General features: G+C 37.8%; 1 protein-coding gene across 1 annotated transcript in view; it reads left to right on the plus strand.

Moving 5' to 3' along the window:
* Positions 1-22,943, plus strand: part of LOC150082363 (multidrug resistance-associated protein 1-like) — a 266,340-nt gene that overhangs the window by 124,772 nt on the left and 118,625 nt on the right. The window contains exons 16-17 of the mRNA XM_090379234.1: positions 2,655-2,822; positions 12,321-12,568. Of these exons, the coding sequence (XP_090235360.1) occupies positions 2,655-2,822; positions 12,321-12,568 (416 nt within the window). The remainder of the gene's footprint in view (positions 1-2,654; positions 2,823-12,320; positions 12,569-22,943) is intronic.

Raw genomic sequence — 22,943 nt, forward strand, 5'->3', positions numbered from 1 at the left:
TTAGTATGTATATATTACAGCATGTATTAATTATTCCGATTTTCACATATCATTTAATTTTTTAATTGGTAAGGTAATAAAGGGTAAAGTGCTTAATATATCTTTACTTTTATAGCCTGTGGATAATATTCCTCCTATTTTCGCTAATTAGAATCCCTGTTTAATAGAATTAAAATTCAATTCACAAATATGATCACAACGACCGGTGCTTACTACACATCGTATAGTGAACGGTACTTTACTATGGTGACTCCATTGTAATGTGATTTCATTGTACAGTGAACCAATTTAAAGCGGGAATCCATTGTATTTTTAACTTTTTTACGTGAAACTTCGGATAACTGGGGCAGCCGCTTAATTGGACCAAAATGCACTAGTCCCGATGTGTCCCAAATAACCGGAATTGACTGTATTAGATTTAGCATGTTGTGGCCTTATTTGCTCATGCACCATAAAAACTAAAAAAATCGTTCACTCATTGTTTGATATTGATATATCATATAATTTACAGCAGTCTGACTACTGATCTATCACTCTTGATAGATCAGCAGTCAGATATCACTGCTGAATCCTGATCTCTGCAGTGTTTTACAGATTCCTCTTGGTTCGAATGGTCTTTAAACTTGGTCTCATAAAAATCATTGCAAAGTACATATTATTTACATTTACAGGTCTTAGTGAATAAGTATTTACCCTAATCTAGAAATATTTGACTTAGAGGGATTTGAAACTTGGCTGGCTTCTTGGTGTAACCTTCTAGAGTTACACATTTTTTCCTTCTGTGGATAAACTCTTTCAGGCCTCTTGAATAGAATGCCGTGCTTTGAGCAGAAAACCAGGCTTTACACTTGATTAATTACCTCCTCATCAGTCTGAAATTTGGGACTCTGTAATGGTTTCTTAAGTTTTAGGGAGGAGGATAAATCTGAAGGTGAGAATCAGGAGAATAAAGTGGGTGCTGCAGATTTTCAGAACATCCTTGATTGCAAAGTCCACTGTGAGAGAAGCCTTGTAACTTAGAGTGTTGTTGGCTAGGATGATGGATAGCTTCTTGCATCTCTTCATCTTGGTAGCCTCTCTTAACTTTCCCAGGGGATTTCTGTAGTATTTCCTGATGATAATGTTGTTCTTTGGGAACTAATCTTTAAGGATGATACCTTTTAGAGTTTCAGAAGACTGACAACATGACCGTGTTAGCAGAAAATTGAACCTTGTCATTTTTAAAGGTTGGTGAAGAGGGATGTCTCAATTGTTTTCTCATCTGTTTTGTTTCTGGGTCATAGTGATGTATCCAGCAATCATCCATTGTCACATTGCGCTCGGAAAAGTCATCAACATTCCTTCTACAAAGCTCTAACAATTGTGTGGACACTCTTCTCTGAGGAGCTTTTGAGAAGGTGTCAACAATTTTGGAGCCCATCGGGCTAAGTCATCTTAGACTTGTGCAAGAACTCATACTATAATTTAAAGTCACAAGTCTGTTTTCAAAGACTAGCTTTTCCACTTTAGCCACAATGGCAGGTTTGTAGCTGAGATGGGTCTTCTTTCTCTTGGGTCATCATGAACACTGCTTTGCCCACACCTCAGCTGTCTTTTCCAAATTTTCACAGTCTCATATGATGGGCAATACAGCATTCATCTACTCATGGACTTGCTTTGCTTTATTTGCTTTGCAAATGGTGAAATTTTATAATGGATTGGGCCTCAACCTTCTCTGGTATATCACCTCTTGCTGTATTCGTGGATCTAGTTCAATAACAGATGAATCCAGAAAAGCAAATAAATATACATTAACTTATGAGACTTGTGTGTGTGTGTGTGTGTGTGTGTGTGTGTGTGTGTGTGTGTGTGTGTGTGTGTGTGTGTGTGTGTGTGTGTGTGTGTGTGTGTGTGTGTGCGTGTGTGTGTGTGTGTGTGCGTGCGCGCGCGCGCGCGTGTGCATAATATCAGATCTAATTAAAACCTGAATATTTTTAGGTGAAGATAAACATTTATTTGACTGCTCCTTATAGTTTGAACTGCTCACATGTATTAATAAACAATCACAGAATCATTAAAGGTTAGCTCTAACATTATATCTTTTAGGAAATGCCTTCAGATCAGACTGTAGCACTCTCATAACATTTGCGATATACCATTTCAAATAGAATATATCATATTGATTTCATAAGGATACATACAACCTTTTTGTTAATTCCTTTATAGTTTCTGAAACTAATATGGATGACCAGCATGCTGACATACAGTCCATTCCTTTTCGCTTTGAATTCCTACCATATGTAGTATTTGGTATTAGTGTTTATGTTCAGGGAATTCTCTGTTTGATGCACACCACACTTCCACAGATATAAATGCTTCCACTTCGACTTGTTTGTCTTGTATCACTTGCATTGTGTATGGTATCTTTATCCATGAGTGAAAAGTCTGTTGGTTGGCAGCTAGTTTTGTATTCTCCCTGAAAACTATACCATTGTATAATGTATAAAATAAAAATGCAGTAGTAATTTATTCAGTAGTTCATATAAGATAATTTGAAAGTTCTAGAATGTTAATGCACAAAAGGTAGAAATATTTTAAATTGTCTTAGTGGTTTGTAAGAAATCAATTAAGAAAACTGTGTTAGGTTACATTAACATATTAAACTTTCCTTATAGGGAATCAATCTTAGTGGAGGCCAAAAGCAAAGGATTAGCTTAGCTAGAGCAGTATATAGTAATAGAGAGATTTATTATTTGGATGATCCACTAAGTGCTGTTGATGCTCATGTTGGTAAACATATTTTTGAGCATGTTATTGGACCTAATGGAATTTTGAGAGATACGGTAAGCTTTTTTCTAGTTTTTTCTCTGAAAATTAAAAATTTATTTTATAATCATAATTATTATGATTATTAAGTTCCCATTGTGAATATGATCTATTGCTAAGTTGTTGATCATGGTTAAACTTTGGGTCTTAAATTAAATGGTATTTCATTAACATGTGCACCCATTTGGCTTTTCTATAAAGTTGCTTAAAAATGTAATTATTTTCTTTCTAAACTTTTATTTTTCAAACAAGATTTCTTTCCCTGTCTTCATGTATACCCTCCCACCATCTCTTACAGGAACTTTCCTCTTGATCTTATCCTTTTAATTTTGTATATGTAGCTTTTCTGCTTAGTTTCTTCACATTTCTTCTTGTATGTGCCCTATCTGTTTATTACTTTCCTTTTTTTTGTGCGGAGCAATATGTCATTAGTTGTTAATGCTCCTAAAAAACAAATAACAAACAAACAAACAACAACAACCTTTTTTGTATTGATATCTCTCCTCCAGTACACTTCACTAATACTTTTATTTCTTTCACGATGCATTCATATTATCTAAATCCTGCCATTTGCCTGTGCATTGTCATTTCTGTCATTTGTGAATGGTACTTTCCTTTTCGAGTTCCATTTGTCTTTGCAATTATAATTCCTTCCTCTATATAATATTATATGGAGGAAGAAAAATAAACAATAGAATAGCATAATTGATTATATTATTAGTATTCACTATATAGTGCAAGGAAGCCATAACACTAGCCAAAAAACCACACTATCCTATGTGTTTCCTTCTTTTCACAGTTACTTGATCCATCAAGTCTTTAAATCTCCCTAAACTCTCTGCTTGAACTACCCACAGAGGAAACTTGTTCCAGTGATTAACAACTATTTAACAAGTTGTTAATCACTGTAACAAGTTGTCTTTAACAAGCAAGTAAACTTGTTAATGTTTACTTGTTTGTTGAAATTTCCCCTTAGTTTGTTTTGCTAATCCCCTCATCTCCCCTCAGAGCTTTGTATACCTCAACAGGTCACTTCTAGATGGGTAGCCTTTTGTAAATCTTACTAGGTACACTGCCATTTTTGGACTCTTCAAGAACCTCTGTGTCTTTTTTTTCTTCTTTAAGGTGTCACCTCTTAAATGTAGTCTCACAATTGCTTTATACAGTGGAATTATAACCTTCCTATCTACAAACTATTGTTTGATAAATAAGGAACCATAGGCCATCCTTGCTGCTTGTCTCTTTTTGCACTGCATTGAGATTGTACTGTATGTCTGTATCATAAGCCCCAATTCCTTTTCTTCCTCTTCTGTTTTTAACTCAACCTCCTCTCCCACTCTATAAGTTATTATTTCCCAAGTTTAAAACCTTGCATTTTGTCAAATTAAAACATGGTCACTTACTTGGCCATTCCTGAAGCACTATCTACATCATCCTGAAGGAGTGCTGCTTGATGCTGGTCATTAACCAATCTCCCAGTTTTCACATCATCTGCAAATTCTTCTGCTATGCTATGTATTCCTATGTCAGCATCACTATGAAGTTTATATACACTGGGGGTAAATACAGAGGACATTGAATCAGTGCACAGTTCAATATTATTAATCATATTTATGTAAGGTCAGTGCTTGTATAAAAATAGAAACAGCTACTTGTACATAATCAACAAAGTTATTTAGAGCTTGGGTTACATAACATTCAAAGCACTGCATAACTCTGTTGTTATGCAGTGCTTTGAATGCATAATTGGTCAGAGCATTGCGTAGAGTTTAATGCAGTTTAATCGAACTAAGAATGATTTATTCTTTTATTTCATGCATCTTCCACAGACAAAGGATTGTATACAAATCTAAATGTGAATATTTAATTATTGTTTCTTCTTTTGTTTTTTACATATATCTTGTGGATTAATAAATATATATGTAACAGAACACACATGAGACCGATATTGTCAAAAGCAAAACTGTCATTTAATGACAGTATAATATTACCATATTATATAATCTAAATTTAAAAAAAATACAGGTAGTCATTTTAGAGATACAGTCCACATCATAATCTCTCCATTCGTATGTATAAGTGAAAGTATGCTTTTAATATTTGGGTATCACTCGAGAAAGGAAAATCAGATAAATGACAAATTATGAGTTTAGAATATTCTCGATGGCTTTTTTTGCCCAAATTTCATGTAGATAGATTAATTTGTTTCCCATCTTCCCCACCTTAAGAAGTTAAAAGATTCCACCTTGAATTTTATACCATTTTTAAGTACAGGAATTTTTAACCCCCAAGGTACTTCATTTGGTGATTCTGTTACTAGATCACTAAATGGGAAAAAAAATGAAGCAAATTATTATTTCCTAGGCACTAAAGTTTGTTGCTCATGACTATGTTATATATTTTATCTGTAAAAGTGTGTTCATTGGCTAATTTGCATGTTGTGCAGGCTGAAAAACCAAATAACTTTGGAGGGCCTACACCTGAGATTGGCTAACTATATCCTCCCTTGAAGAGAACTTAAGAAATTCTTCTAATAATAAATGGAAAGTGAACCCAAACCGCTCTAAACAAGTGGCAGACAGCAATATATCATGCCAACTATTGATAGGTGGAACAATCCAGGGTATGTCTGCCAGGGTGCAAAGGTTCATGATGTTGTAGAGCAGATATCTTTTAAGGGCACAAAAGGTGATATTGTTGTACACGTTGGCACTAATGATATTAAGAGTAGAAGACTGGTGGAATTACTTACAGGTCCATGTAAGTAATTCCACCAGTAATTCCAAAAGAGGGATGAATTAGGGCTGAATTTGAAAGTGTCTGTAATTTTGTCCAGAGACGATAGGAGGGGGTATATGATGAGAGCCTTGTCGATCAATTCGGCCCTGAAGAGATTGTGCAAGGATCAAGAGGTAGAATTTTTTCAGCCTGGTCTGTGCTTGTTAACAGGAGAGACTGCTTCTACAGAGATTGGATACACTTAAATAGAAAGGGTTCAAGAATATTTCCTGATGCTATCGAGGCAGTGTTAGGTGGGTCGGAAAACTGCTAGTTTGGGGAGGATACATGGATTAATAGATTAACAGTAGCCACTGGCAGAGTGAAAAACTTGATTGAAAAAGTGATTCTTGTACTGCTTCGATTGGAATGAGCAGCAGCCTGAAAAAGAAGGTGCAGATATTGATGAGATATCAGACACATGATGTCACACAGATTTAAGGAATACAGAAATGGAATTTGGGGAGTAATATTAGTATTAGTAATGGCCGTATGGTGCAAGAAAGCCTATGGCTTATGCTGCACCAGCCAAAAAAAAAAAAAATCCGAACAAAACAATGATAAAAACAAAAAAAAATAAAATAATAATAATAATTAATAAAAAAAGGAAATTAAACCTATCATCCTATGCGCTTCCCTTACCCAAAAGTACTATCCAGATGACCTTTGAATTTCTCCAAACTGTCGGCCTCTACCACCCACGAAGGCAACTTATTCCAGTAATTTATAACTCGCTGGCTAAAATAAAACTTCCTGCAGTCCAATCTAAACATTTCTCCCCGTAACTTGAATTTATGTCCCCTAGTTCTAGCATCATTTATAATCTTGAAAATTTCGTCCTCATTCATTTTACTGATGCCTCTCAGAGCCTTAAACACCTCAATCAAATCTCCTCTAAGGTGTCTAGTTTTCAAACTCTGCAACCCACATATTCGAAGTCTTTCTTTATAAGGACGCCCTTTTGCCGATCTCACCAGGCGAGTAACCCGTCTTTGCACCCTTTCAAGAAGCTCGATGTCTTTCTTTAGGTGCGGTCTTCCTTGAACACAGTATTCCAAGTGTGGTCTAACAAAAGCCTTATACTGTATAATGGGATTATCACGTCCCTATCTCTACTTTCAAAAGTTCGATAGATCATCGATAGGACACCATGGGCCTTCCTTGCAACCTGTTTACAATGCTCAGAGAATTTCATGTCTGACTGTATCGTAACACCCAAGTCCCTTTCCTCCAGTACTGGGTTTAGTTGAACTCCACCAAGTGAATAAGTTATTTTGGGATTACTGTTTCCCAGGTGTAATACCTTACACTTTGTTGGATTAAAGCATAGCCGCCATTTTTCTAACCATTCCTGAAGTCTATCTAGGTCTCTCTGAAGAAGCTCAGCTTGACAGTGATCATTAACTACTCTACCAATTTTAACATCATCTGCAAATTTAGACATCACGCCCTCTATCCCTTCATCAATGTCGTTTATGAAAATTAAAAACAACAGTGGTCCTAATACTGATCCTTGCGGAACTGCACTTCTTACATCAACCCAATCTGAGGAATAGCCATTTATCACAACCCTCTGCCTCCGGCCCTGAAGCCATCCTTCTATCCATCTAAGGATTTTCCCAGTGATTCCAACCTGTTCCAGCTTATAAAGCAACCGCTCATGTGGGACTAAGTCAGAAGCTTTGCTGAAATCTAAATAAACAATGTCGAAATTATTCCCTAAATCCAGCTCGTGAGTGACCCTTTCGAAATAGCGAACCAGATTTGTTAAACATGATTTTCCCTTTACAAAACCATGCTGAGTATCCTTAAGAATTTCCATTCGATCCAAATGTGTACAATGTGTACAGAAAGGATAGACAGGATAGGAAGGTGGGAGGGGTTATGCTATTAGTTAAGAAACACATAAAATCCAAGGAAGTACAGCCAGTTGACATGAGTGTACAGAGTGGTGTCAAGTCAGTTTGGTGTGACATAAGCACTGGGAAAGCAAAATTGAGAGTAGGTGTGTGTATAGGCTTAATGATGCTAATAAACAGTGTACAGAGAAATAGAGTGGGCCAGTAAATCAGATTGTCTTATAATGGGGGTTTTAATTTCCCAGATATTTACTGGAATTTGTGGGCTGGTCACTCACACGAGTAAGGCTTTTATGGATCAATTGGATGATTGTTTTCTACAGCAGCTTGTTTTATTAGAGGGAATAATACTCTTGATCTGATTATCAGTAGTGATTCTTCATGCATTAAGATAAAGGAACCACTAGGTGGCAGTGATCAGAGTGTTCTGAAGTGGGATTTACTCAAATAGGTAACTACGATCAGGGATAAAGGGAAGGGTTTCTGTAAAGGGTTTTTGTAAAGGTGACTACGGTGGTCTGAGACAGTTTTTAAATTCTATACAGTGGGACCAACTGATGATGTTACCAACAGCAAATTCAAAATGAGAAGCATTCAAAGAATTAATCTCGGGACCTACTAGGCTTTTCATATCAACTAAGAAATGTTGTTCAAGGTTTAGGCCTAAATGGATGTGAGATGAACTCATGAAACCTGTGGTAGAGAAGAAAAATGCTTGGGATACATATAAATTAATGGGTGGCACGGAAGCCTATGATAGATATAAGCTAGTCTGTAACCAAATCACAAAGGAGGTTAGGCAGGCAAAGGCAGATTACGAGAAATCCTTGGCAAAGGATGCAAAGAAAAACAGTAAAGAGTTCTTTACTTATGTAAACTCTAGAAGACAGGGGATGAATCAGATTGGTCCACTTGATATCGAATGGTTCAACTGTTGATGATCCTGCTCCGGTAGCTAACAAACTAAATGAGTATTGTGCATCTACATTCACACATGAGGAATTATTCAGGGAGGGGAATGCCAGAGGTGTATTAAACTCTGGCAGTGACCTAGATGATTTTGTAATAACTGAGAGCAAATTGGAGGAGAAATTGTTGAAGATAAACATAAGAAAGGCACCTGGGGTGAATGGGGTCTATCCGGTTATATTAAAGGAGGCAGCAAAGGAAGTAAGCAAACCCTTAGCCATAATTATGAGAGCTTCCTTGGACTTAGGGGAGGTACCCATGGACAGGAGATGCGCAAATGTGACCCCAATTCACAAAGGAGGATCAAAAGGCGGCACTAGTAGTAGTAGTGGCATGTGGTGCAAGAAAGCAAGTGTATTAGTTTATGCAGCATCAGCCAAAAAAAAAAAAATCACATCATTCCCTCCAAATGCCTGTCCAGTTCCTCCTTAAATTTATTTAACCTAACAACTTCCACGACAGATGGAAGTTTGTTCCAGCAATTAACCACCCGCTGGCTAAAGGCAAATTTCCACATATCTATTCTACATCTGTCTTTTCTTAATTACAGACCGACCTGTTAGTTTAACTTATGTTCCAGGGAAATTAATAGAGGCACTGGGTAAAGATACATTGCAGAATCATCTAGACAAGACTTCAATTATAGGTTGGACACAGCATGGGTTTGTTAAGGGGAAGTCTTGTCTGACCAATTTCATTGGATACTATGATGTGGTCACAAGGAACTGGATGCATGGAATAATTTTTATATCATATATTTGGATCTTAGAAAGGCTTTTGATACTGTTGCACATGGAAGACTGCCGCACAGAAGATTGGAGGCAAATTGCTGCTATGGATAAAGGGATGGTTGAGTGGGAGAAGACAAAGAGTGGTAATCAGTGGACACTGCTCTTCGTGGACTAATGTTATTAGTGGAGTACCCCAGGATTCAGTGTTGGGTCCATTGTTGTTTTCTGTATTTATTAATGATATTGATGATGGTATGTCAGGCTTAATTTCCAAGTTTGCAGATGATACGAAGGTAGGCAGGGTTGTTAATGATGCTATTGACAGTACGGTGCTTCAACAGGGTCTAGAAAAGTTGAGCAGGTGGGCTGAGAGGTGGCAACTGAAGTTTAACATTGACAAATGTAAAGTACTGCATATGGGAAGCAGTAATCCCAGAGTAACGTATCAACTGTGTGGTACTACACTAATGTTAGTAGAAAACGAAAAGGACCTGGGGGGTAATTGTGTGCAGTCAGATATGAAGTTTTCTGAACAGTGCAGACAGTCTGCAAGAGTATTTGTGGTGTCTTGTCAGTGAAATACAGGAATTTGTCTAATGAGGTGATTATCCCCTTGTATAAGGCAATGGTCAGGCCACACCTTGAGTACTGTATACAGGTCTGTAGGCCTCATTTTAAGAAGGATGTAGAGCTGCTGGAATGAGTAGAGAAGTGCAACAAGATTATTGAATGGAAAAATGTGTTGCTCCTATAATGAAAGGCTTAAGTTTTGCAGATTACAGTGTTTTGAAACTAGGGAACTGCAAGGTGATTTGATTGAGGTGTATAAGGCCCTGAAGCTGAATGGTTTGAGCATGCTCAATGCTGATGGGATTCTTTCTCTTGCTCATAATAATTGCCTGAGGGGCCATAAATTGAAATCGAGGAAAGACAGTTGTAGCACAGATGTGTGGAAGTTGCCTTTGGCCACCCGCTGGCTAAGTTGCCTTAGCCAGCGGGTGGTTGATTGCTGGAACAAATGTCCATCTGTCGTTGTAGAAGTTGACAGCTTAAATAGATTCAAGGTTTGTTACAATTTCATGGCCTTCCAAAAAAAGTTTTACCTAAAATGAAGATCTGCTGCTGCAAAAAAAGGATGAATTTAATTAAAATCAAATAATATCATTGTTGATGAAAGGAAATCTGTTTTCCATTATAATCCCTCAGTTATTTTTGTTATTATTTGGTTTTAGGAGCATTAGCAACTAAGGCCATATTGCTCCTGGGATATGCGGTGGTCATTCCCTGACCTTTCCGCATCCTCCGTATTTGGTGGGCACGAGCTTGAACCCCGGTCTAATCAAGAAGCGTGTGCTACGCACTGCTGCTCCTGCCCACCTGGCTAGGGAGGCGCCTAATCCCTCAGTAACATATGCAAGTGACAATTGCAGAGCTTGTTTCCTATAAGTCTGATGTGTATTGTGTGAATGAAAAGTTACATTAGGGAAAATTATAAATTTTAGAAGCTCTCCCGCTGCTTAATTTTGTTAATCTTTGTGCAAAGACAGCAATTAATCTGCTTGCTTACTTATGTTTTGTCATGATTTATTTTGTCTGTTCTCTTTTATTTCATTCATTTGGTTTCCTTATGGGGTATGCAACCTAAAGTTTCCTCTATGCAACACCAGGTAGTTCTGTTAGTATATTAGCATTAGTAAAAGATGCAAAAAAGCCAGGCTTTTGCTGCATCAGCCAAAAAAAAAAAAAAAAAAAAGCTTTTTCAATAGAGCCTCTATCCTTGTCATGCTCTTCTCACTGCTCAAAGGTTATGATCCAGTTCCCACTTTAACCTCATCAGACTATCAACCTCAACAATTCAAGACGTCTGTTTATTCCAGTAGTGAATAACGAGCTGACAAAATTTAAACTTCCCAAAATTTAGCCTGTTAGTTTCCCCAGTATTTCACAGTATTTCATATATATTTCTCCCTACTTAGTGCCTTATACACCTCCATCAAACCTCCTCTCCCCCAACATGCCTTGTTTCCAAACTCTATAGCCTACACTTGTGATTTCTCTCCATGTGATGGATGCTCTGTTGTTATTACTAGATTATTCCCTGATCTCTAGTCTCTTTAAAGAATTTCAGTGTCTTAAATGTTGCCTTCTGAACACAATATTCCGAATGTGGTCTTATCATTGATGTGCATGATGGAACTATAACCTCCATCTTCCTGGAAAAAGGATACATATATAAAATGTAAGGAGGGAATTTAACAAAACTTTACCTAATACTGTTACACATCATCATAATTGATCCTTAAATGCAGTTGTAAAATAGGGAAATAATTTGTCTTAGTCAAACCCCCAGGGACTCGTATCTGGTAAGTAGGGACTTGGCACACCCAGGGTCCTGAGCTGGATATAATCATTCTTCTCTTTCTTGGTGATTCCCTTCTACTTCTGACTTGTGTTTTCACACTCTCTCTCTCTCTCTCTCTCTCTCTCTCTCTCAGGGTAACTCAGAAATTTTTTTTGGCTGGTGCAGCATAAGCCTTAGGCTTCTTTGCACCATATGGCTAATAATAATAATAATAACTCTCATCTCTAATTTCCCTGGCTAATCCTAATATAGGAAACTACTGCATGTGTATTTTTTCTGTATATGTATGTTGTCTAATTTGCATATTTTGTGGGCCGAAAAATCCAGAATAACTCAAAGGGAAAAATCCTACTTATAAATAGATCAATAAATAACCTGTGCAACATACTACAGTACTTAGAACACTTAATTCAAAACTGTCTATTGCCCATGAATGTGTATAAAATACATTAATACTGCATTGTGAGCTGGGAACCTGACTCCTGCCCAATCCCTTAACTTTGCAAATTACAGACTTGCTGATCATGAACATCTTTAGCAACTGTAATCTCAGTGATTGGTAAAGCTCTGCTTTATAATTAATGATTCTTTCATTTCTTTTCCTTTCCTTTTTGTGAACCATGGCATCTGTAATTTTATAAATAGAAACTCTTTATGAATAGAACATAACATATTCAGCCTGCTATCAGGAACAGATAGCATGCTGGATGCATGATATTTGAAATATGTTTGGCACTCCTTCTTCACCTTTAGTTCATAACATTTATTTTTTATTTTCTGCACATATGCATATGTAATAACTTTTATCCTTTTTAGACTCGTATATTGGTTACCCATAGAATATCAGTACTTCCAGAAACTGATATCATTGTAGTTCTTAAAGATGGAGCAATATCAGAGTGTGGATCTTATAATGAGCTACTAGCTAGAAATGGTGCATTTGCTGAGTTTTTAAAGCAATATTTGGAGGAACAAACAGAGGAAGCAGAAAGTATTCCACTGGAAGAGTTACATATAATGGAAGAAATAGCAGTTGCAGTTGGAGCTCCTCCATCAATTCAGAGGTAAGAGCCCTTCAATTTTAGCTTATTATGATTGGCATAATTTTATTTACTTTATCTTCTCTTTCTTAGAAGATCCCTTTGGGACCCTCTTTCTTAGAAACCACATTTGAAAAGAAACCATATTCTCTAACTGTAATAGATAAGTGAATGTATAAATGAATGCATGAATGTATTTTAAACTTAATAAAGATTATAACTTAATTATAACTAAAGATTTAAACTTAATAAAGATAATATCCAACTTTGGTATAATGAGATAAATTGCACTGTGAATACCATTTTTGCCATGAGTGATCTGGTTGCCTGTTACTTTAAACCAACAGGTGAAGATTTCCCTCCACAGGATAGTATAATCTGATTAAAAATAAACTTATGTATAATGAAATGTGCAAATCATAGATCTAAAATGTAATAAAATAATATTCAGAAAATGGTTAGATATGCTGTAGCAAGGTTAACTCCCCCAGTAAAAATAAAGTAAAAAAAAAAATAATAATTAAATTAAAAATTAAGCTAAAAATCCGATTAGCTATTAATTGGCTATTGATGAGGAGTGTAGCAGAAGAAAAAAAAATCAGAACTGAATCAAAACTTATTCCTATTGGCTCTAAACTCACTCAGGCTGAAGGAATGGAAGAAGGATCAGTATGTATTTTAAACTGCTTTACATTTGACAGTTATATAGTAAGTGATTTGTGATTTATATAGTAAGTTATGTAGTAAGTGATTTGCATTACAGTCCAAGCAAAACTTTACTAAAGCATGAATATATTTTGAACTTAATAAAGATAATATCCAACTTTGGTATTATGAGATAAATTGCACTGTGAATACCATTTTTGCCTTGAGTGATCTGGTTGCCTGTTACTTTAAACCAACAGATGAAGTCTTAAAGTTCGTCCTAGACATTGCTAATAGCAATAGCAAGTTTATTCCTTGTATTGGTGAAGGTATTGCTAACTGAAGAATTTTGAACAGTCTTTGATGCCAAGAAAGCATCAGATCTTGATGGTATTTTTCCTCTTGTTCTCAAAAAATTTTGTTCTGTGTTGCCTTTTTACATTTTCTTATGGAAATTTCCTTATATTCAGCCATTTCCTAAGGAGGGTGACAAATCCTTCTCATCCAATTATCAACCCATTGCACTTACTTCTATTCTTTCTAAAGTAATGGAGAAATCTGTTAACTGCCAACTCATAAATTATCTAGAAACCTTCCAACCGATCACTGATCATCAGTATGGATTCGGGAAGTGTCGATCTACTGGTGATATTCTTTTACCCGTCTATGGAAAAATTTAATGGAAAAGGTTGGTGAAACTCAAGCAATTGCTCTTGACATTTTGATGACTTTTGATTGTGTTTGGCATAAAAGTCTTCCTAAATAAACTTCCATCTTATGGTTTGCCAACTGTTTTTTGGGTGTCCAGTTCTCTCTCTGACTGCTCTCTGCAGGTAATGGTGAAAGCTTCTCTGTCTTCAAACTTCTCCACTAATGTTGGCATTCCCCAAGGTTCAGTTCTTTCTCTCACTCTTTTTCTCTTGTATGTTAATGACCTTCCATTGACTTAAAATCCAATCCTATCCATAGTTATTCTGACGATAGCACATTACATTTCACTTTCAAGAAACCTCGAGAAATCTTTCCCTACACCTAATTTGATCTCCAAATAATTCTTCAGTGAGCAAAGGTAAATTATTTAATTTCAATTCTTCTAAAAACTCCTCGACATGGACACCTCTACATGGTGATGAGGATCTCCCAATGATGCTGCTGGTCGTCCAGATTAGCGTCAGTGTGATCCAGTGCCCACAACCTAGGTTCCAGGCTAACATCATAGAAATCTAGTGGGTTTGCCATTCACTGCAACCCATGGAAACTTAGAAATGGGGATCCTGGTGATTGAGGGGCCCAGCTTCAACAAACTACTTTGGCTCTTGCTTCAACAAGACAAGTGGTCCTGGATGGCTCAACCAGCTAGTGGGTTCACCTACAAGGTTCAGCCTGTGTCAGTGCCATGCCTTATCCTCATGGTCCAAGGGATAAGATTCAGGCTGGCAGCAGTGTGGGTATAGTGTCTGGGTAGCACTGGCTTTTCACTCCCAAGCACATATATCATTTGCCAGGTAGTGGGAATCCCATTTGGGCTCCGTGGTGGCGTGAGGAATCTGGGTACCAAACCAAAAATAAAACCATCATGGATCCTGATAATTTAAACTTTTCTTTTGGTGCTCCAACACAGTCTCTAACAAAAGCTAATGACATGAGTATGGACACCACCACTTCAGCAAAGAGGCCCAAAACAGAAACGATATAAGGTCCAACACCTAGATACTCGATAATTCATTCTTTCGGATAGAAATCTATAGGGAAAATGTCACTCTTTATTCAGAAGGATTGGCAGACTCCCTTAAATATGTAAAACAGCTGCTTTCTGGGGACACCTCATAGAAATGGTGTGACACTCCGAACAGTGTCACACCATTTCCTTCGAGCCAACTTTATCAGGAGAAACCCAATTACAATAACACCCCACAAGACACTGAACTAATCTAGAGGTGTAATCTCTGAATGAGATCCTCTGAAAGTGTCTGAAGAGGAGATCCATTCAGAACTAGAATTGCAAGGGGTGACAGCTGCAAAGAAAATGTCTGTACATAGGAATGAGAATATAGTTCTAACTAGAAACCTCATCCTTACTTTTAACATATAAATATCTTCTGATGAGATTAAAGCTTGGTTATCTGAACTGCATAGTATATTCATATATTCCAAACTTGTTGAAGGTGCTTCAGGTGCTAGAAATATGGACATTCACAAATGGCCTGCCAGGTGCCCTTGCATGTGCTTGATGTGGTGCAAAGGACCATGAAATTACATCATGTAAAGCTGCAAATCCCACCTAAATTAAGTGCCACGAAGAGCATCCTGCATACTCTAGAGCACGTTAGAGGTGGAAGGAAGTAAAAGAATACAACTTAAGGCATAACTGAACATTTCATACCAGGAGGCCAAAAAACCAGTAAATAGGAATAAAGCAATGTATGCTGAAAACATTGCCAAGAAATGTTCCACTGGGATTCAAATGGAAATGACTGTACCACCAAAAGTTATTTACGCCCATCACCTGCTGTTTACTGAATTCAGAAAAACCATTACAAAAGCTCAGTCAGTTGTCACTTCAATATTGATATCACCTTGTGCCCGTAGAATTACAAAATTTGAATGGTAATGGCAAAAATTTGAATGTACAGAAACCCAATCATCAGTGACAGTACAGTCGGTCCTCGTATAACACGTGTTTGCATTACACGAATTCGATCATACACGATTTATAAATAGGGGAACGTTATCTTATATAACACGAACCGAATTCGCTTATACACGATTCGCCTTTGTGTTTACAAGAAATTGCAGTCGAATGCGGAGTCACCCCAACTGAACGCAACACGATAGGAACGAAGAAGATTCTGAAAATGTATTTATGTGTTTTATATCAGTGAAGGGGAAACACATTTCACCATAATAACGTAAAAACCAACACAATTCCAGCTATCGATATAATCGCAAATGCAATTAGATGGAGTTTACTACCAGTTTATAACAGATTCCACTAGCAGAAACGCAATGGAAATTGTTTTTATTGTTTTATGGTAGTAACCCCCAGAAATGTGCTTTAGTAAAATGTGAGGTGTTAATAGTGTATCTCGGCCTTTACGGTGTTGTTTATTCAGTTGCTACACGCGCGCAGCTTTGTTTCTGTGTATCAAGCGTGCCACCTCGTTTGTAATTGTGCTTTATTCCCTAAAAATTAGTAAAATACTTAAAAGGTGTGAAAAGGAAGCGTCCTGGCTAAGACACTGCAGATTCAGAGAGAAAAAAAAAGAAGCAATATAGATAAGCAGAGGCGGACTGGGTCAAAAAATCTTACCCGGGAAAATTTGTAGTGGCCTCATACTACGGTTTATGGCCAAAATCACACCAGCCTCCGGCCCACCGTGGTTTCCCCCGTAAGGCTTATGGCCAGTCCGCTTCTGTCGATAGAAAAAATATGAAATTTTGAAACGCTTTGAGCGAAATGAAAGATCATGTGATATTGCACGTGCTACAGACCTAAATGAGGCAACGCGGAGAATTACAAAGAATGCAGAGAAAATAAAAACAACTTTCATAGCGGGAACAACTCAAAGTGTAATTAAAATCCATTAGATTAAGACACAAAGCAATTGGAAGAGATGGAACGGCTGTCATCTCTTTGGATAGAAAATCAAACAAAAAGCAAGTTTGCTTACGATAGAAGCAAAAGCATTAGCAATATTTTATTACGACTTATGTATTATAATTTATACTTATGTATTATAAAATACGTTAAGTATTTTATTACGACTATTTTATTTAATATAATAATTTTTTTACGAATAAAATACGTATTTTATCCGTAAAAAATACTTTTAGTATTAAAAAATACTAAAAATACTTTATTATAATATTATTTTTATTACGTATTTTAATCGTTATAAAATACGTAAGTATTTTATAACGATTGCTAGTCTCCAGGCACTGCAATTTGCAGAACTTAAGACTATCTTGGTACAAGCACCCCTTTGTTCCCCTCACAAATCTTGTTGCCCTTCTTTGTACTCATTCTATAGGAGGGAGTATATCATGAGAGCCTTGTCAATCAATTTGGCCCTGGAGAAATTGTGCAAGGCTCATGGGGTAGATTTTTTTCCAGCATGGTCTGTGCTTGTTAACAGGAGAGACTGCTTCTACAGGAGAGGAGTACACTTAAATAGAAAGGGTGAAGAATATTTGCTGATGCTATCAAGGCAGTGTTAGGTGGATCAGAAAACTGCTAGCTTGGGGGATACATAGACCAAAAGATTAACAGTGGCCACAGGCAGAGGTGAAAGTGATTCTTGCACTGCTTCTATTAGAATAAGCAGCAGCCTGGAAAGCAAGGTGCTGGGGATTTCCAGGACTGCTGGGAGTCATAGTGGAACAAGTAAATACATAGATTGTGTTAGGGTAACTAAGAGTAGGAACAGGTGCATGTATACTTGTATGTATACCAATGCTAGAAGTATAGTTAATAAATTTGATGAGTTTGAAATGGTGGTAAAGACATTAAAAGCTGATATTGTTGGAATATCAGAGACGTGGTGTCACACAGATATAAGCAGTAGAGAATTGGATTTTGGGGAGTACAATGTGTATACAGAAATGATAGACAGGACAGGAAAGGAGTAGGGGTTATGCTGTTAGTTAAGAAACATAAAATCTAAAGAAGTGCATCCAATTGACAATGGTGGCAATTCAATTTGAGTCACTGTGGTGTGACATAAGCACCTCGGAAAGGGTTTGAGATTGTTTGAGTTTTATTGGCGCATCAGCAACTATGGCTATAATGCGTGCCGGAAAGGGAAAATGAGAGTGGGTGTGTGTTAAAAGGCCTATTGAGTCTGATGAGTATAATGAGTAAGTGTGCAGAGAAATAGTGGGCCAGTAAATCAGAATGTCTTATAATTGGGGATTTTAGCTTGCCAGATATTGACTTGAACTTGTGGATTGGTCACTCGCATACTAGCAAGACTTTTGTGGATTTATTGGATGACTGTTTTTTACAGCAACATATTCAAGAGGCAACCAGAGGGAGTAATACTCTTGATCTGATTATTTGCAATGATTATTCATGAATTAAGAATTTTCAGATAAAGGAACCATTGGGTGACAGTGATCACAGTGTACTGATATGGGATTTACTTAAAGATGTAACTACTATCAAGGGTAAAGGGAAGGGCTTTTGCTTTTGTGAAGGTGACTACAGTGGTAGTCTGAAACTGATGATGTTGCCAATGGTGAATTCTAAATGAGAAGCTTTCAGGGAGGCTACTAGGCATTTCATGCCAACTAAGAAATACTGTTCAGGGTTTAGGCCTAAATGGATGTCAGATGAATTAATGGGGCTCGTGACAGAGAAGAAAAATGCATGGGATGCATATAGATAATCAGGCAACACAGAAGCCTATGGCAGATATAAGCTAGTCTGTAATCAAGTCACTAAGTGGGTTAGACAGGTAAAGGCAGATTACGAGAAATTTTTGGCAAAGGATGCAAAGTAAAACTGCAAAGAGTTCTTTATTCATGTAAAATCTAGAAGGAAAGGGATGAATCAGGTTGGTCCATTTAACATAGATGATTTAACTATTGATGATCAATCTCAGATTGCTGATAAATTGAATTGAATGAGTATTTTGCATCTACCTTCACACATCAGGGGTTATTCAAGGAGGGGAATGCCAGAAGTTTATCAAACTCTAACAGGGAATTAAGTAATTTTGTAATAACTGAGAGCAAAGTGGAGGAGAAATTGTTGAAACATAAGGAAGGTACCTGGGGTGGATGGGATATATCATCCCATCCACCCCAGTTATATTAAAGGAGGCAGCAAAGGAAGTAAGCAAACCCTTAGCCATAATTATGAGAGCTTCCTTGCACTCAGGAGAGGTCCACATGGACTGGTGGTGTGACAAAGTATCGCCAATTCACAAAGGGGGTTCAAAAGGTAACACAAGTAACTTAGTTTAACTTGTGATGAGGGGAAAATAATGGAAATCATCTAGACAACACTGCAGTAATAGTTAAATCACAGCATGGGTTTGTTAAAGGGAGGTCTTGTCTTACCAATTTGATTGAATACTATGATGTGGTCACAAAGGAACTGGATGCAAAAAATAATTTTTATGTCATATACTAGGATTTCAGGAAAGCTTTTGATACTGTTGCACATGGAAGACTGCTGTACAAATTGGAGCAGTATGCATTAAGGGCAAGTTGCTAAAATGCATAAAGGGATGGTTGAGTGGGAGATGACAGAGAGTGGTAATCAATGGACACTGCTCTTCGTGGACTAATGTGATTAGTGAAGTCCTCAAGGGTTTATTGTTGGGTGCATTGTGTTCTATACATTTATCAGTGATATTGATGAAGGTATATCAGGGTTAATGTCCAAGTTTGCAGATTAGCATTAGCATTAGTAGAGGCATTTGATGCAAGAAAGCAAGCTTATGCAGCATCAGCCAAAAAAAAACAAAAAAAACCCACTTCCACTTCACCCCTCTGTTCGTTCAAAATACCTGTCCAGCTGAGCCTTAAACTTATTTAGGCTATCAACCTCCACCACAAGGGATGGCAGTCTGTTCCACCAAACAACCACCCGCTGGCTAAAGGCAAATTTCCGCACGTCTATCCTACATCTGTCTTTCCTCAATTTGAATTTATGCCCTCTCAGGTGATTTTTCTGAGCTAGAGGAAGAATCCCATCAGCATTGAGCATGCTTAAACCATTCAAGGCTTTATACACCTCTATCAGGTCACCTCGCTGGTGCCTAGTCTCCAGACACTGTAATTTGCAAAACTTAAGCCTTTCTTCGTAAGAGCACCCCTTTGTTCCATTCACTAATCTTGTTGCCCTTCTCTGTACTCGTTCCAGCAGCTCTACATCCTTCTTGAAATGAGGCCTCCAGACCTGTATACAGTACTCTAGGTGTGGCCTGACCATTGCCTTATACAATGGAATAATCACCTCCTTATCCCTGCTGGAAAAATTCCTGTATATCATTGACAATACTCCATGAGCTACTCTTGCAGCCCGTCTGCACTGCTCAGAGAACTTCATATCTGCCTGCACAATCACCCCCAAGTCCCTTTCATTCTCTACCACTGTCAGTGTAGTACCACAGAGTTGATACGTTGCTCTGGGGTTGCTGTTTCCCATGTGTAGTACTTTACATTTGTCAATGTTAAACTTCATTTGCCACCTCTCAGCACATCTGCTCAACCTTTCCAGATCCTGTTGCAGCAGCATAGTGTCAGTAGTGTCCTTGACAACCCTGCCAACCTTTGTATCATCTGCAAACTTGGACATTAAGCTTGATATACCATCATCAATATCATTTATAAATACAGAAAACAATAATGGACCCAACACTGAGCCCTGAGGGACTCCACTAATAACATTAGTCCACGATGAGCAGTGTCCATTGATTACCACTCTCTGTCTTCTCCCCCTCAACCACCCCTTTATCCATAGCAGCAATTTGCCTCCAATGTCACACTGCTCCAATTTGTGTAGCAGTCTTCCATGTGCAACAGTGTCAAAAGCCTTTCTAAGATCCAAGTATATAATATCAAAGTTATTCCCTGCATCCAGTTCTTTTGTGACTGCATCATAGTATCCAATCAAGTTGGTCAGGCAAGACTTCCCCTTAACAAAACCATGCTGTGTCTGAGCTATAACTGAAATCTTGTCTAAATGATCCTGCAGTGCTTCTTTAACCAGTGCCTCCATTAATTTTCCTGGAACAGAAGTTAAGCTCACAGGTCTATAGTTACTTGTGTCAGCCTTTGATCCTCCTTTGTGAATTGGGGTCACATTTGCACATTTCCAGTCTATGGGTACCTCCCCTGAGTCCAAGGAAGCTCTCATAATTATGGCTAAGGGTTTGCTTACTTCCTTTGCTGCCTCCTTTAATATAACTGGATAGATCCCATCCACCCCAGGTGCCTTTCTTGTGTTTATCTTCAACAGTTTCTCCTCCACTTTACTCCCAGTTATTTCAAGATTCTGTAGCTTACTGCTAGAGTTGAATACACCTCTGGCATTCCCCTTGCTGAATAACTCCTCATGTGTGAATGTCGATGCAAAATATTCATTTAGTTTGTTAGCTACCTGAGCAGGATCATCAACAGTTGACCCATCAATATCAGTGGACCAATCTGATTCATCCCCTTCCTTCTAGAGTTTACATAAGTAAAGAACTCTTTGCTGTTTTTCTTTGCATCCCTTGCCAAGGATTTCTCGTAATCTGCCTTCGCCTGCCTAACCTCCTTTGTAACTTGGTTGCATATCAACTTGTATCTATCATAGGCTTCTGTGTCATGTGTTAATTTGTAAGTATCCCATGCATTTTTCTTCTCTGCCATATGCCTCATTAGTTCATCTGACATCCATTTTGGCCTAAACCTTGAACAATATTTCTTAGTTGGTATGTAAAGCCTAGTAGCTTCCAAGATACGTTCTTTGAATGCTTCCCATTTTGAGTTTGCTGTTGGTAACATCATCAGTTGGTCCCACTGTATAGAATTTAAATACTGTCTCAGTCCATCGTAGTCGCCTTTACGGAAGCAATAACCCTTCCCTTTACCCCTAATGGTAGTTACCTCTTTGAGTAAATCCCACTTCAGCACACTGTGATCACTGCCACCTAGTGGTTCATTTATCTGCAGATTCTTAATGCATGAAGAATCACTGCTGATAATCAAATCAAGAGTATTACTCCCTCTAGTTGCCTCCTGAACATGCTGATGTAGAAAACAATCATCCAATAAATCCACAAAAGCCCTGCTAGTGTGTGAGTAACCAGCCCCCAAATTCCAGTCAATATCTGGGAAATTAAAATCTCCCATTATAAGACTCTCTGATTTACTGGCCCACTCTATTTCCCTGTACAGTTCCTTATTATACTCATCAGAGTCATTAGGCCTATAGCACACTCCTACTCTCAATTTTGATCTCCCAATGCTTATGTCACACCATACTGACTCAACACTGCACTGTCCAGCGATGTCGACTGGCTTCACTTCCTTGGTTTTTATGTGTTTCTTAACTAATAGCATAACCCCTCCCCCCTTTCTATCCTTTCTGTAGACGTTGTACTCCCCAAATTGCAGTTCTGCATCCCTTATATCTGTGTGACACCACGTCTCTGATATCCCAACAATATCTGCCTTTGATGTTTTGAGCAATACCTCAAATTCATCAAATTTAATAATTTTTTTCAAATAGATATTTACAGTATACCCAGTATAAAATAAAATATAAGTACATTCAGTAGCTTTCGGAACACGTGTCCCTTTATCAACTGACAAATTTGAATACATTACAAGCAAAGTGGCACGTTACTCATGCGTCATTGTTGTAGCACGGACGTGTGCTGCCTTACGCCAGTGATCATCCATCAATAAAACGGTTGTCTCTAGGATGGGATGTATACGCATGCCTTTCTGGCGATTTAATGCCTTAGGGTTGTTTATTATGTTTAGTGACTCTAGCCATAGGCAGTGGCGAAAGTGTCGCGCGTGGTCCACTATCTCAAAGTCGCGTTTGGGGTCAAGATCGTGGTTGGTAGCCCAAAAATGTTCTGCAAGCGCGGACTGGTCAGTTTCGGTATTATGGTAAAAATATCGTATTATGGTAAAAGTATCGACCACGTGGTATTATGGTAAAAATATCGTCGACATATCTACACCACGTTGTGGTTCTGAAACGGTACTACTAGAATACCTCAACTCTCTATCCAATTTCATCAAGTTT

Source organism: Mastigoproctus giganteus, chromosome 8 (assembly GCF_048544385.1).
Source record: "Mastigoproctus giganteus isolate SK-2022 chromosome 8, ASM4854438v1, whole genome shotgun sequence".
In the NCBI taxonomy this organism is placed as follows: Eukaryota; Metazoa; Arthropoda; class Arachnida; order Uropygi; family Thelyphonidae; genus Mastigoproctus; species Mastigoproctus giganteus.